The 17137-nt window shown below is 42.2% G+C and overlaps 1 protein-coding gene across 1 annotated transcript in view; it reads right to left on the bottom strand.

Annotated features, from left to right (window-relative positions):
• Positions 1–6618: 6618 nt before the first annotated feature.
• Positions 6619–17137, bottom strand: part of KCNJ10 (potassium inwardly rectifying channel subfamily J member 10) — a 33464-nt gene continuing 22945 nt past the window's right edge. The window contains exon 2 of the mRNA XM_024571311.3: positions 6619–10859. Coding sequence (XP_024427079.1) covers positions 9720–10859 — 1140 coding nt within the window. The 3' untranslated portion in view covers positions 6619–9719. The remainder of the gene's footprint in view (positions 10860–17137) is intronic.

Below are 17137 nucleotides of genomic sequence, written 5' to 3'. Positions count from 1 at the left end.
TGAAGCCCGCCCCCATGCTGTTTCCGTTCGCGAGCCCAGTGCGGTGTTCTCAGTCACAGGAGCAGAGAGTTAGCTTTCTGCTAATTGGCTGTCTCGCTTTCGGTCTTTCTCCGGCGGGGGCGGAATTCCTAGTCATTGCCGAAAGCGACTTCCGCTTGCCGGGCAGTCTTATTACCGAGCGGAGCTGGCGTTTCTTGCGTGTGAACCCGTTTCCCCGCCCTAATTTCAGTCGGCGGAGTTAGACGCCGAAACGGAGCGATCTGCGAACTATATTCCTTAGGCCTAGGCAGAAAACCAAGGCGAGAAAAATGGAGTGAAGGGAAACCAAACCTGTTTTAGTTTCTCGGGTTTACTCCGCCAGCTTGCGGTTTATCCCAGCGGTTTGTGGGCCCCAGGACAGGCTAGGATGAGTTGAAGAGAGCCCAGAGCGTATACGTCCTCTGCAGTATTTGGACATGTTTATACATGTATAAACATGTATTTTGAAATCATCAGTTTACTAAATTCGAATTTAGGCAATCCTAGATGGAAGAATGGGAAGGACAGGGAAGCTTCCTAGCGTCCCTGCATGGCTCTGCAGGCCCTTTATGCAGCCACTGTATTTGCTATTGCTTCTGTCAAGGTTGTCTTCCCCTCCCCAGTCACCACTTAACCGTTCAGGCCTCAGCTTAAATGTTAACTCCTAAAGGCATATGACGTCCTTCAGGTCATTTTTCACCAGGCGGTACGGTTTAGATGCCAGACATCTCTGCTAACTGAGGGTAGAGAGGCTCTAAGCTCCAGAAAATCATTTGCACACAAAGACCCTGGCCTGCTCCTATACCTGTTGTCCCAGTGCTCCAAAACTCCCTTTTGGAATGACCATCTTTTTATTATAGTATGTGTCACATGGCTTTGTGATAACTGATTTTTTGTGTTTCTCTTTCCTAGTTTTCCATCAGGACACTTTGAGTTCTTTGAGAACAGAGATTATTTTGTCCTTTTCTGTATCCCCACATCTGACACATTACCAGACCTATAGTAGAGATTCAATAACACTTGAATTGATTTTAGTTGTTCCTATTACGAAAATACCTCTGGAGTGGCATTCCTGGAGTGCTCCCAATTCCCAGTCCTTTTCTCTTTCAAATAGCCTTTGCCTATCTCAAGTTCTTCCACCTTCACTACCTTACTTCGACCTTACTTCCATGAATTTCTCACCAAGGAGTTCAGCCCATTACCTGTTTCCCTTCTGCTGGCACTTACTGCACTTACAGCGTGCATTATGGAATTTCATAATTTACTTATATTGTATTTATAACCCTATCAATGAGATAGGGGTTTTGAGGTTAGAGATTATATCTTATCCTTAATTTTTTTCAACTACTCATATTTTTTACAGTCCTAGGCACATGGTAAATGTTCAGTAAATACTGATTTACTTGATTTTACAGATTGATCCTATTTCCTACCGGCAGTCTTCTAGACTAGCATAAGGAGAGTAAAAGATATTATCTAGTCTGAGCATGGAGCTCCTAGGACTACCCTCCTCCATTCATCCATCATACAACTTAAAATTTTCCTTTGGAGGAACATGTTGCTCTTTTACATTCCATATTCATATTCTGATATCTCTGCCCTTTTATATGCATTGGCATAATTATATGCTTTATATTGATAATTACTTTTAACCATTTTCTGCATTTTAGTAGCCATACATACAAGGAGAGCATATAAAGAATAATAATGCCGATGATGATTTCTAATAGCCAGCTTTGTAGAAGTATTTGCAATGTGCCAGGCATTGTGCTAAATGTTTACCATGAATGGAAGATATTCTGATTTTTGCAAATGAAAAAAATCAAGGTTTATGGCCCTAACTGGTGTGGCTCAGTGGATTGAATGCCGACCTGCAAAACAAAGGGTTGCCAGCCAGGTCCCCAGTTGGGGTATCCGAGAAGCACTGCACATTGACGTTTCTTTCTCTCTCTTTATCCCTCCCTTCCCCTCTCTCTAAAAATAAATAAAATCTTTAAAAAATCATTTAAAAATAATTTTAAAAAAGAAATCAAGGCTTATGGATATTAAATAATGCTTCTAAGTGACATAGTGAACTAGTGACAGAATTAGAACTCAAAAGCAGTCTGTCTGATCCAAAATATTCTTAACACTATGCAGCTAACCCAAAATTAAATGTTAATGATGAATTCTGATTTTCTCCTCTGCCTCAGCTCACTAATCTCTTGTATAATGTTTTTATAGTCTCTCTGTGATTCTTCTCTGATTTATTCTTTTCCTCTGTCAGATAAGTGAAACTTAGTCCCAGAAAGTAGAGGATATGGCAAGTAGATGTCTGAGGATTAACTAAGTATGGGTTCCCCTAGCTGGGCTGTTTTAGGTGGTATGACAGAGAGGTCTCAGCCCATTTGTCTCTATAGAGACCTAATAAAGAATTGGGAGGCACCTAATTTGGGCACATAAGGAAACAACTAATCAAAAGAAACTAAGTCTGGATCACTGAAGTCAAAGGAGTGAGATATAAATAGTAGTTGTGGTAATAAAAAAGGGACTGGTAACCTATATGGAGCTTTTTACATTGGGCTTAGGGATTCTATCTTCTCACTTCTCCCTGAAAGAGCTACATTTTTTCATATGCTCAACTGTTCATTACCACTTGAACTATTACAGTTCTTCCTAATCCCCGCTTTCACTGTCTGCCTCTAGGTTTCCATCCATTTAGAGCCAATGACTAGGGAAAGCACAGACATGTATAGCTCATCCCTAGCATCCTTAGCCAGGACCTAGACCTTGTTCATTATACTCAATATGCTCTCATTACCTTCCCAGATCCACTCTTCAGCTTTTTGCCATCTGTGCTCTATGTGGTTAATCTCTATGGACAGCATCACATAGGCTTCTTTGCCCTCTGGATTCCTATTAGAACAGGTCAATGGGCGGCACAAGCAGATCCTTGTTAGTGGCTGAGTTCCTCTACCTAAGGCCATGGCTTCCACTGAAGTTATAGCCCCCTCCCTTGGCTACCACTCTCACCAGGTTCCAATTACTGTCCCTTTAAGTTTAAAAATGGTAAAGGCTTCCTACTGTTGCGAGTCCCAGGATGTTTCACTATTCCTTTGTTGGTTTATTAACCCCAGTCACACCTTTGTAAATAATCCCTTCATTAAACCATGTCCAGTTAGCCCTTTGAGTGTGTCATCCATTTCCTGCTGGAACCCTAATTCAGTTGCTTTCTTTTTTTGGTAGATCTTGCTTATATTTCCTACTTTGTAATTTTTAAATCTATTTTTTAATCTATTTCTAATTTTCATGCTCAGAATCCTTAGTCCAGACCTTCAACAACTCAATTTAATATTATTGAACACCTATACCAAGAGTCTCCAACCCCCAGGCCATGGACCAGTACCCAGTACCTATCCGTGGCCTGTTAGGAATTGGGCTGTGCAGCAGGAGGTGAACAGTGGGCAACAAGCAAAGCTTCATGTGTATTTACAGCCACTTCCCATCACTCACATTACCACCTAAGCTCAGCCTCCTGTCAGATCAGTGGCAGCATTAGATTCTCATAGGAGCTGGAACCCTGCTGTGAACCACACATGCGAGGGACCTAGGATGCGTGCTCCTTATGAGAATCTAATGCCTGAAGATCTGAGGTGGAGTTGAGGCAGTGAGGCTTGTGCTGGGGAGTAGCTGCAAATACAGATTATCATTAGCAGAGAGGTTTGACTACCCAGAGACCATAATAAATCAATTGCTTGCAGACTCATATTGAAACCTATCAGTTAGTGGCAAGTGACAATTCAGCTGCATCTGGTGGCAGGCTGTTAAGCCATTCTTCTCACCCCAGTCCATGGAAAAATTATCACTTTTGCCAAAAATTGCCAAAGGGTTGGGGACCACTGACCTATGTTATGCTAGGATCTGTGACAATTACCTTTCCTACAAGCTTTTGTAAGTCTCTTAACTGGTTTAGTGTCTCCTGTCTCTGAAGTCCACTGCCAGATTGACATTCATAATTACTTTAATTAGATTCTGTCCTTCCTCAAACATCTTCAGTATTTCCCAACTGCCTATAAAAAAATAATAAACTATTTAGCCTGACATTTAATCCCTTCATTACTCTACCTTTTTAATCTATTTACCTATAAGGCCCTTAATTCTAGGTTTATTAACCATCCCTTAAATATGCCTGTGCTTTCTTCCTACAATACTTTTGCTCATGCTGTACCACCTGCAGGGAATTGTATTTCTCTTCTCTCTAATCTCTTCCCAGACCTTAATAAGTAGAAATGATCTGTTCTATTTTTTAATAGTTAATTATGCCATGCCTTATGAAATATATTATATAAATAAATCTTTTATGGTTATCTAACAAATGTACCAACTGTACAAAAAACTAGCTGTGTGAACTTTAGGCTAGATCCTTTCCTCTCCATTCTCTTCTTTTGCTGAATTTATTGAGCATCATACATGCCAGGTGCTATGCTAAGTGCCAAACATGATCACCTTGGTCACTAGGTCCCTGGTGACCACACATTGACATGAATTCCAGTCACATGGCACTTAACTGTCTGAGTGAGATGACATTAGTCAAATAAATTTAAAAGTAATATAAAATTGTAGCTGTGGTAAAAACTATGAAAGAGAAATACAGGGTGCAATCATAGCTTTTAACAGGGTCCTATCTAAGACAAGCATAGTAAAATTTAACAAGGTTAGGGGTTGGCAAGCAGTAGAGATTGTTCCACAGAAGCAGGTGCAAATCCTAATATGATTGTATGTCCCTTTATGGAGTATATCATGTCTTCCTTTTTTTTTTTTTTTGTTACTTAAATGGTACCTTCCACCTAATAGGGACTTGATATTTGTTGATTTTTTTTTTCTTGAATCTTGTGTCAAATGTGTTCTAACCAGAACTCTTAGATTGATACCGTCCCTTGCCTAGTGCCTGTCCCTGTGAAATGTTTTCCACAGAGATCTCACTGTTTGGAACTTATTGTTAATGACATACCTGGCCCTTAGTGTATGCTTCTTGTTATTTTAGCTTGTTTTCCTCACAAGTTTGTTAAGTTTCTTCAAAGGGACCATATTTCATATATCTTATATATGATATATGTGATATGACTCATGACTAAACTAGTGTTTTCCAAATGTAGATAAGTATTTATTGATGATGATTAAGAGTCCAATTTTTTTTCTCCATCCTTCTTTGGTCCTCCCATCTCTGAGGAACAAGAGTCAGTGACTATGGGATCTGTTGCATCTCCTCTCAAAGAGAATTTAGGGTTAAATACTGAACCAGGACTTTTTCAGGCTCATGAGAGATAACAATAGAAGAGAAATCCATTTCTTTGCAATTTGGGGGAAGAAATGCCCAGCAATTAATTGAATAGGCTTATAGAGCCTTGAGTATACATAAGGAATATCTACATGGTAACATGGAAGGGAAATTGTGCATGTGATCACTGGCAAAAGGCACAGTGCCCAGGATCCAAGGCAACTTGACTTTCTTGGATTAGGTTGAACCAAATTTCAGATTTGTGGGTCTTAACTTAAAAAATAAAAACTAAACTAAAACCTTGTTCTTTAAAAACTGAGTTTGAAAGGTGCCCAATGAAGGATCCTAAAGTTAATGAGGGGAGGTGTAGGAAAGGTATAGAGGGAATGGATAATAGCAATGAAGGGAAAAAGGGTGGTCACATGATAAGAAGTTTTTGCAGCACAGCCAAATTCAACCTCCTTTCCAGGTAGACCTGTGAGTTCAGACCTTAATATTAGGATTGGGTTTGGAATTCTAAAAGAAGCTAGAGTGAAGAACAGAGATTCATCCATTTTATTTAGTAGCTTTTCTGAACAGACAAAAATAAAATAAACCAAAAAAATCTCACACATCTTTTTCCTAGGTAAATTTGACCTACTTGAAAGCAATGGATGGGAAAACTATCCCTAGATACTTTTGCTTCAGTAGAGTTGGCCATTGCTGAGCCTGGAGGCTTGTGCTAACTTTATAGCAAACATAGTGTGTTGTTTTACAAATAAATTAGGTTAAATAGCAGGGGTAAAGGACCAGGGTAGCAGCCTTGAGGAGGGAGCAGTGTTCCTGGCTTGTAGCAATAGTAAAACTAGCTTCCTCTCTCTACTAAGGCCTTATAGGGAAATCTCTGGATGGTCTTATTAGCTGACAGAGGTTGAGGGAATAGTGATATGAAGCACAGAGTAGGAATTTCAGAAGCATCTCATGAAACTGCATGATCCTCTAAGGCAGCTGGTAGCCCCACTCATTTTTATACAGAAGCATCAATGTTAAAGCACCACGCCCCCATGCCCCAAATACATAAAATTATACCTTTTAACTCGCCAGGATTGAGACTCAGGACACCTCTAGCATAGACAGCATTCTCTTTGGGCTGCTTATAGCCACATAGAGGGCTGAGCCTCTGCCTTGGGAGTATCTTGGGCCCAATATTTCTTTCATCCTGGCCTTTGGGTTCTAGGGTCTAGGCTCCTCTTTAGTGCCTCTGCACACCAAGTGTCCATCTTCTCAGTTAAATGGCCATTGCCTCCAGGCACTGGTGCTGCAGTTGCCCCCACCCTTGTGGAAGAAGAGGAAATTCAGTGTACTTCGAGAGAGGGAAACAGAGGATGCTTTTATTTAGTAATTTTAAACAGTGCTACAGTGACAGGACACTTCTGGGGATGGGAGAACAACAGGTAGGAATCCTCCTAGATTTCTATGGATGGAGTGTCTCCTTTTTTCTCCTGTCTCCCTGGTCCTATCAGCAACAAAGGCTTTATCAGAAACCTCAATGGATGAATCTTTTATTTCTGAACAGAAGCTTCCACCACTCACTTTCCCATAATCAGGTATCTCACTTTCATATTGAAACTACGATTACTGGTTGTTAAATTTGGAAATCTGGGGAGTCCTACCTCAAAACCAGAGCAAGATATCTGCCCCTGTGCTAAGATCTCTGAACACTTCCTTTCTGTACATTCAGTATATCTGGTTTTATATACATCTCTCTCTCTCTCTCTCTCTCTATATATATATATAATTCCTGTTTTTCTACATAAATCTTTAATATATAACATATCCTAATTTCCCAAGCCTCCACTTACCTTTTGTTTGCTAGCTCACGTAAAACTCAAGGGTTTTATTGATTTCACTAAGTCCCTCAGTAGCACACTTTCTCATCTTTTGTATTGCCGTCATCAGTTGTTTTGCCCATCCTCCGAAATCCCCCCCTTTAACATCTGTGCCTAGTGTTCTCCTGACTTGCCAAGTCTGTGGTTGGTGTGGTCAGGGGCCTCATTTCTCATCAGACCTGGCTGCTTCTAAAGCCTATCTGATAGCCTGAAAGAGGATTTCAGCACAGAGGAAACAGAGGCTATAGTCTAAAGAGCTGTTTAGGGTTGACACTGTGGGGTGTTGTTCTGTAGGGTGGAAGAAGGGGAATTATGGGATAATAAGCCAGGTTGTATTAAAAAGTTAGTATGATTTAAAATGCAATTTAGAGCAAAGTCTGGGATCATGTTGGAGAATCAAAGTCAGAAAATGTTCTCATTTTGTTATCCAAAAATGTGAGAATATGGGGGCTTAGAATAGACATCAGGGGGTAGGAAAGAGAGTAATTCTCTCAGAAGGGAAACAGCTGTGTGCTGAAGAAACTAGATGGAGGATAACTTGCTAATAGATAAGAACACACACACACACACACACACAGCAGTACTTTTTGCCTTTACACATTGAAAGAAATCAGGTAGGTCTAACGTTGAATAAAGTTGAGAGCCCAGAACCTGGCTCTTTGCCTTCTATTCTGTTTCAGATTTTCAAGTTTTCTGGTTCTCACTTTCTTAAGAGCAAAGGAGTAATGGTGGGGTTTACCATAAATAGAGAACAAAAGGTCTTCAAGATATAATTAGAGTTCAAGGAGAGATCAATATAAGAGGATCTCGTGCAATTGTAGTAAGTGGTGACCATGAGACCAGCCTCAAAATTCTGTGAGTTTCTCTGCAATGCTCTGCACACAGGTACATATACATATTCTGTACAAGTGTGTAGCTTGTAACAATTGGCTGAGTCCACCTTAAACAAACTGCCACTTGATTCATATAGGGACTCTATACCAAAGCACTTTGGGGTGGGGGTGGGGGTGGGGGTCCCTTGGTACCTAAATAAGACCAGGAAGTACTCTTGGGATTTCAGGTATTTAAAAAAGTTCTGGTGCCCCTACGCCCTTCTTGACCCCTACCACAGTCCCCACCAGGGAACAAGGAATGGCCTGAGTCTGATCTCTTAAAGTATGCCTTTTAACTTGCCTGAAACTGGCCTCATGGCAAAGGAAAGTAGAAATGAGACTGATACTCATTTTATACCAAGTGTCAGGAATGGCTGAGGGAGACCATGGTTATTTGATCAGGAGGTATAGTTTCCTTCCCTCCCAGCATTGCCTAATGAAAGAGCTGGCACTCTTCAGAAGGACACTGGGAGGGGTAACAGGGAGAATAGTGTCTGCCAGCCACAGAGTTGTGCCTCTGCCCAAACCTTAACAAAGCATCCCCAATTCCCAGAGGCTCTATATAACAGTCTGGAAATCTGAGAATTTACTCATCCCACTTGGTCTTGTTGGTTTAACTTTCCTGGGAACTCTGTGCTCTGTGAGTCTAGTTTTAGTCAAACATCAGTATTAAGAGAGGGAGGCCCTTGCATTCCCACCCCACCCCCCACCCCCACTTCCTCTGAAGTGTTGGGGTTAAGGGAAGAGTGGGCTAGGCAGCAGAGAAGAGAAGCCAAGGGCAGTGTAATCTGGAACACCATTTCCAGACCTTTCCATGGGGTCTAAGCACTGAACTTTTTTTCCAGGGGAACATATTGGTGAGGGGCATTCCATTCACAGGACACGGGGAAAACAATCCTCCCAGATCAACCTGGAGGACAGGTTCAAGGATTTGGACAGTAGCTCTGCAGTGGTCATTCCACAATGAAGAGTTCAGAATCCAGGGTGGGTACAGGTGTGATGGTTGTGACTAGGTTTTCTGTTTCCTGGGTCATCCCAATTCTCTGGGAGCAGAGGCATCAATGAGAGAACTGAGTATCCTGATGGTCCACTTTAGAAACTATAAAGTGGAAAATAGTGGTGACCAAGGTCCTAAGTTAAGTCAGGAGTTACCAATAGAAATTCACCATGAAAAACCATGACTTCTTTCAACAGGTTGGTAGAGACTTCAGTATGAATTGATTCCAGATTCCTATATTTCTGAGGACACACCCTAAGGGGATCCTCACAGAGTATTGCCTTGGGTAACTTCCTAGGCAGAAAGTTAGAGAGGGAAGGGATTCCAGCCTCAAATCACCAAACTTTCTGGTGGTGGTGGGAGGTGGGGAGGGGAGTCAATCCATCCAACTGCATGGTCCTCCTAGTGTGAGCCCCCAACCATGGCTGAGGCCTCCAAGCCTTTCAGCCTAATCTTCCCTCTCTTTCCCCCATCCTGGCTTGAGGATGGGGGTGTTGTATAATATGGTGGAAGTGGGGTAAGGTGAAAAGGGAGGATGGGAGAAAAAGTTGGACTCCAGTTGGTCTATACTTCCCACAGGCCACTGGGTTAAAGGAGAGGGAGTAGGAATGGGTGCTTCTGGAATTCTCCAGTAAGCTTGGGTAATATCCCAGAGTGCCAATAAAGAAAGCAAGACCAGAGGGATAGGGAATTGGGAAACCAAGCGATCAGACATTGCTGATGCGCACACTAAGGGCACTGCCCTCCTTCTCAGCTTGTTCCCTGAATGATTCCTCCAGCTTGAGCTTTTCGGGGTCTCCATAGCGTACAGTGCTGTCATGTAGACCACTAGGAGGGGCCACTTTCACAACTTGGTCAAAAAGGCTGAAGTCAGCTATGTATTTGCCACTGGCTGACAGTGAGATGGCAGGTGTGAACTCATAGCCCCAAAGGATCTCCTCTGGCAGGTAGGATGTGCGCACTTGGCAGGTGGCACTGGTGGATTCCACTGTCCCACTTAGGATCAGCACCAGCTCGAAGTCACCCTCACCACTGCGAAGGGGGAGGTCTTTTAATGGACTGGTCTCATCTACCACATGGTAGAAGGTAAGGGGTAGAATGAGGAAGGGGCTGTCAGAGGCCGTGTCTACTTGGAAAGTCACATTGACCTGGTTGAGCCGGATGTTCTCACCCTCTTTGGTCTGGTGGGTCTGAAGCAATTTGCCTGTCACCTGGCAGCCAATGAGGAGGCTCTTACGCATATTAGCAACTCGAATCATAAGGCAGGGCTTCCCATTGTGGGCAGCTACGACCGCATGCTGGCTGAAACGGATAGTCTCAGCCCGCTTCTTGGGCCGAGCAATCTTCGCCAGGAAGGTACCTGTGATGAAAATTTCCAGGATGGTGGTGAGCACCAACTGGGCAATCAGAAGTACAATGGCCAGTGGACACTCCTCACTGATATAACGGAAGCCATAGCCAATGGTGGTCTGGGATTCCAGGGAGAAGAGAAAGGCCCCAGTGAGTGTGTGGACCTGTACCACACAGGGGGTATGATTAGCTGGGGGGCCCAGCTCCAGCAAGTCCCCATGGGCCACAGCTACCAGATACCACACCACGCCAAAGAGGAACCAGGTGCCTGCAAAAGTCGCAGAGAAGAGCAGAAGCTTGTAGCGCCACTGCATGTCGATGAAGGTTGTCCACAGGTCCTTGAGGTAGAGGAAGCGCTTGTCAGCAATGTGCTCCATTCTCACATTGCTGCGACCATCTTTTGTCAGAACTCTCCGCCGTCGTATCCCTGGGCCCATTAGGGGCCGACTTTCTGTCTGAGTGGTCTGACTGTAATATACCTTGGCAACTGATGTCATCTGGAGGGAGCAAGACAGCATAATGGAGGTTATTGCAAAATCCAGCCAATTCCTTGCCACCACCCCATGGAAAGAAAGAAATAACATTCATTTTGATACCACTCATTTTTTCTTTTATTAGCAAATATTTTTAGCACTTGCTATATGCAGGTACTGTGCAAGATATTGGTAAGTCAAAGATGAAAATGACATCATCCTTGCTCTCCAAGAACTCACAGCCTAGTGAGAAAGACATGTGTACAGTAAGCAAATAATTGCAATAAAATCTAATATTTGTAATTCTTAGGAGAGGCATAGAGGAAAGAGTAATAAGTTCACAGTTCCTTGAAGGTGGGGCCAGAGTAAAGAGGGGCTCTACTGGTCTCCATTCATCACAAAACCAATTCTGTGAAGATCTCTAATTCTGAAACCCCTCACCACCCTCATGAATGACATCAGCAATAAAAACTATCTGGTTGAGATCCTTGCAAGCCAATTCACCTTACAACACACATACCCTTAATTTCTTATTCTTTCCCCTACCCCTAAGTCAATACTCAATTTGATACTAAGATATTCATCTGGCTCGGAAAGTAGCCCATTCTTCTACCTTTCAAGATGTTCTCTAAGCACCCAGCCCATTTCACTATGTATTAGTATTAGTATGATCACCACGATCATCATCTATTTTTATCATTTGCGGAACTTTGGTCTAGGTTAGGGTTTGGGGTAGTATTAGGAAGAACACAGACAGGACAAAAAGAAGTTTATTTAAGAAATAATCAATGGTGGAAGAGGAGCAACAATCAGTTTTCTCAAGGACTTGGAGAAATGCCAGATTGGAGTTGGCAAAATTGTCTTGACTGAGGGAAGTAGGAAGATTAAGAGTATATGATCGTGGCTATCTGCACAAGCTTAAATTCAGGATTACTATTTGTTCTGATAGTAGAAAGTGGGACAAGGCTCTGAAACAGGAGACAGCTTACTTAATTCAAGGTGTCTGGCACCCCTGCCCAAGGAGAAGCTTGTACTTTTCCAGCAGAAAAATAATTGTAATCACTTGAGCCCTTTGACTCTGGATCTGATGGCCAGATCTTCTGGTAAGGAGCAGGGTAATCTCTGAGGAGTTTGGCCCTTCTTGGAGAACAGAAAGGCTCATCACATTCTTCTTTCTGAGAAGTCTGAGCCATTGCATTTTGTTACTCCTTCACACTGCCTCCTACTTTTCTTCATGGCCTTATACCTTAGGAACTCTAAATTATTTGGGTCTATTCATATACCCACCTAAGTAGGCACTAAATTGGAGATCACCAGTGGATGAAAATCCCAGAATGTTCAGAGGCAACCAGTAGCCCATTTTATAAGCCCATGCCCACTTGGAACTTTTTCACAAGTGAGACTACTCAGCCAGACCTGGATGCCATCCACTTCTTAATATCCTTAGCTAACTGGAGCAAAATGGAAGCTCTGTAATTCTGAAGTTTGAGGAATTCTTATTTAGAGCCCTAGTAAGGCCTCATTCAGTATTCAGTAATAGTAGTAATATTAAGAAACAACCACCCTACTGCCTGCATCTATATACTATTTTAAACTTTACACATTTGTATGCCTTCTCATTTGATCCTCAAACTCTTGGAAAGATGTGAAACCTCTATAAGAGATTTTGAAGACCTCTTATAGAACAAAGAAAGTACTGGAAAGCTGTGGATGAATAAACATAATTTAAATTTTCAATAAGAAGAATGAGGTACATTTCACAAACTATGAACAGATGAGATATTGATCCTAGACAAGGTTCTAGACTGGAACATTAAGATTGTGAGTACTTGGGTGGGATGTAGGAAAGGCAGTTATTGGTTGGACCCACCATGGGTAACTAAGAACAATTCACATTAAACTAACCTAATTTCCTTCCATGACAAGGTTACTAAATTGGCAAATCAGAGAAATGCATTGGATAAAGCATATCTAAGCAAGATTTTTAACAAGATCTCTCATTATGTCCTTGGGGATACAATAGAGAAAAATGAATGGAATACTGTAACTCAGTGAGTTAAAAATAAAAGATCAGTGGTATTGGTGAGTGGATCATGATAGCCTGGAATCAGTTTTCTAGTGATGTACCAGAAAGCTTTATCTTTGGGATTGTCCCACTCAATGTTCTTAATACTAATTTTATTCAAAATATAGAACACATGGTCATGAATTATGTGGATGACACAAAGCTGAGGCAGATCTCAAATGCAAAGTCAGGGGCAGAATTAGGATCCAAAGGAGACAGACGAGTTGGCCAAATCTAACAAAAAGGATAAATGTTGAATTACATATTTGTGTCCAAAAATTACCTGAGCAAGTTCTGGATTGGAAAGCAAAGGCATGAAAATAAATTTGGGCAGAAAATAATCATGTATGAATTACCTTTGCTTGCCAAAAAAAGCAATGCAATCTCAGCCTACTTTATTTGAATTAAAGTATCTAGAATAAGGAAGTAGATGATTCTGCTCTGCTTTGTTTATCCCATATCTGCAGTACTGTGTATCCAGGAAAAATCAGGTTATGAGAGGATTCAGAACCATATAATATAAGAAGTGGTTGAAGAGTCCTGGCCAGGTGGCACAGTTGGTTGGAGTATCATCCCATACACCAAAAATCTGCAGATTTGATTCCCAGTCAGGGCACATACCTAGGTTATAGGTTTAATCCCTGGTCAGGGTGCATATGAGAGGCAACCAATTGATGTTTCACATCAATGTTTCTCTTCACTCTCCCTTCCTCTCTCTCTAAAATCAGTAAAACATATTCTTGGGTGAGGATAAAAAAAGGGAAAGAAAGAAAGAAAGAGTTGAGGACATGGAAGTCAAATCAGGAAAAGAAATTATCTGAGGGATATGATAGCTGTGGGAAAATATTTTGTTTTAAGAACTGTCAAGTGAACAGGTTTGGACTTTTCTTTGAGCTCCAAGAGAAGCAACAGGACCAGTGAGTTCAAGCCACAGAGGGAAAGATTCTAGATTGATATCCAAATGTGGAAAGAGCTTCTCAAAAGGTAGTGAGTACCCTATTCCTGGAAGTGTTCAAGGATTCTCTAGAGGAGATTAAAGCTTTTGATGGAAGATTGAAAGACTGCCTTTAAGCTTCCACTCATGGAGAATCAGGATGTCTCTGTCCTCCCCCCCATCTCTACCCCCAGCACTTCTTATGGTGACATTCAGGGATCATTCATCCAAGTCCAGCTTTGTTTGTGCTGAGCAGATCTGGAGGAATGGAAGCTCCTAGGACTTAAGGGAAATCTTGCTTATCATTCCCAAAATAATAGTCTCTGATTATAGATCACTTTACAGTTTTTAAATATGTAATTTTACCCCACACCATGAGGTAAATAGGAAAGGCATCATTAGAAACTAAGGCTCAGAGAGATTTGCTCCAAGAAGATTAATGGTAGAGTTGGTGTTCTGGCTTCTGGACCAGAATTTTGTGATTGTAGCAACTGCTTCTGTGTTTCCCAGGTTCATTCTCATGGATCTCATGTTTTCAGGAGGTGCCTCTGTGGAACCCTGTATGGAGAATCACAGCTGAGACAGAGAAGACAGAACCTGGAGCTTCTAGAGCCCAGTGTTAAGGCCATGGACTTGTGGGCACTGGATATTTGGGCTACTGGTTAAAACTCTGTTGTGATTGCCACCTCCAGCTGTGTACCTGCTGTTGCCAGCCTTTAGACCTGCCTCCTCCATCTGTTATCTGCTGCTCCTAGCTGTTACGCCACCACCCACAGCCAAGTAGCGTTGTTCTCACTGGTGATAAGAGCCAGAAGGAGAACTTCCAGCCAAGACGGAGGCATAGGTAGATACACTGTACTTCCTCACACAACCAAAAGAAGGACAACAACAAATTTAAAAACAAAAAAATAACCAGAACTGACAGATAATTGAACTGTATGGAAGCCTGACAACCAAGGAGTTAAAGAAGAAACATTCATCCAGACTGGTAGGAGGGGTGGAGACAGGCAGCTGGGGTGGAGAGGACTCGCAGCAAGGTAGCAGCTGGAGGACCAGGGTGGGCAGCGGATGGTGGAGCAGATACACATTCGTGTGCAGATAAACCAGGAGGAACAACTGGGGAGCAAGACAGATTGCACAACCTAGGGCTCCAGTGTGGGAAAATAAAGCCTCAAAGCCTCTGACTGAAAAAACCTGTGTGTGTTGTGGCAGCAGGAGAAACTCCTAGCATCACAAGAGAGTTCATTGGAGAGGCCAACAGACCCCTAGAATGTACACAAACCCACCTACCTGGGAATCAGCACCGGAAGGGTCCAATTTGCTTGTGGGTAGCAGAAGTGACTGAAAGCTGGCCAAGAGCCAAACAAGTGGCATTGTTCCCTCTGGAACCCCTCCCCTACATACAGCATCACAACGCAGCCACGTGGGTTGCCCTACCCTGGCAAATACATAAGGCTCCACACCTTACTACATAACAGGTATGCTGAGACCAAAAAAAAAAAAAGGCCCAAATGAAAGAACAGATCAAAGCCTCCAGAAAAATACAATGAAGTGATGAGGAGATAGCCAACCTAACAGATGCACAGTTCAAAACACTGGTAATCAGGATGATCACAGAATTGGTTGAGTATGGTCGCAAAATAGAGGAAAAGTGAAGGCTATAAAAAGTGAAATAAAGGAAAATGCACAGGGAACCAACAGTGATGGGAAGGAAACCAGGACTCAAACCAATGGTTTGGAGCAGAAGGAAGAAATAAACATTCAACCAGAACAGAATGAAAAAACAAGAATTCAAAAATATGAGGAGAGGCTTAGGAACCTCCAGGACAACTTTAAATGTTCCAACATCCAAATCATAGGGGTGCCAGAAGGAGAAGAGGAAGAGCAAGAAATTGAAAAGTTATTTGAACAAATAATGAAGGAGAACTTCCCCAATCTGGCAAAGGAAATAGACTTCCAGGAAGTCCAGGAAGCTCAGAGAGTCCCAAAGAAGTTGGACCCAAAGAAGCACACACCAAGGCACAGCATAATTACATTACCCAAGATTAAAGGTAAGGAGAGATTCTTAAAACAGCAAGAGGAAAGGAGACAGTTACCTACAAAGGTGTTCCCATAAGACTATCAGCTGATTTCTCAAAATAAACCTTACTGGCAGGAAGGGGCTGGAAAGAACTATTTGAAGTCATGAAAGGCAAGGGCCCACATCCAAGAGTACTCTATCCAGCAAAGCTATTGTTTAGAGTGGAAGGGCAGATAGAGTGCTTCCAGATAAGGTCAAGTTAAAGGAGTTCATCATCACCAAGCCTTTATTATATGAAATGTTAAAGGGACTTATCTAAGAAAAGAAGACGATCAAAAATATGAACAGTACAATGACAACAAACTCACAACTATGAACCACCGAACCTAAAAAAAACAAAAACAAACTAAGCAAACAACTAGAAGGGGAACACAAGCACAGAAATGGAGATCACATGGAAGGTTATCAGTGCGGAAGGAGAAGGGGAAAGAGGGGGATGAAAATGTACAGGGAATAAGAAGCACAAATGGTAGCTACAAAATAGGGGGAGGTTGAGAATAGTATAGGAAATATAGAAGGCAAAGAACTTATATGTACAACCCATGGACATGAACTAAGGGGGGAATATGGGTGGGAGGGGGGTGCAGGGTGGAGGGGCATAAAGAGAGGAAAATGGGACAACTGTAATAGCATAATCAATAAAATATTTTTTTTAAAAAAGAGTCAGAAGCAGATAAACAATCAGTTGCACTTCACTCCCAGTTGGCTAAGCCCCTGGGAGGGGAGCCCACCAATGTTCTGGAAATGGTGGTTACTGTCCCACCTGAAATATACATACTCTTTCCTCTAGAGGGTGCTGTTTCCCCCAAAACAGTCCCTGCCAGATGGGACAGGATCTGAAGAATTCTGAAGACCAGACTCCAAGTAGTGGAAAGGGACAAAAATAGAGACATTAGTTCTTTCCCTGCTAAAAATTAAATTAATGATTCTTTCCATGAAACGAAGGCCAGACATACCTACAGTGACATCCAGCATGTTCCTGCAGCAAATACCATTCCCATCTAGTGCTTCGTGCCTGTAGAACAACCCAGAGCTTGCTTTCTTTACCTGAGAGCTCATGGGTCATTTATTCTCCAGAATGAATGGATTTGTCAGAACCTTTCTGGAGTACAGAACTGCTGTAGAGCAAGAACACTACTCTGGTGTATCTTGTGACTACAAGTGATCCATGGCTCTCCATTGTTTTTGGATAAGCTGCAAGCTCCTGAGCACAGCATTCAAGA

The sequence above is a fragment of the Desmodus rotundus genome, chromosome 12, assembly GCF_022682495.2.
Source record: "Desmodus rotundus isolate HL8 chromosome 12, HLdesRot8A.1, whole genome shotgun sequence".
Lineage (NCBI taxonomy): Eukaryota > Metazoa > Chordata > Mammalia > Chiroptera > Phyllostomidae > Desmodus > Desmodus rotundus.
This window is presented reverse-complemented; position numbering and strand designations above follow the sequence as displayed.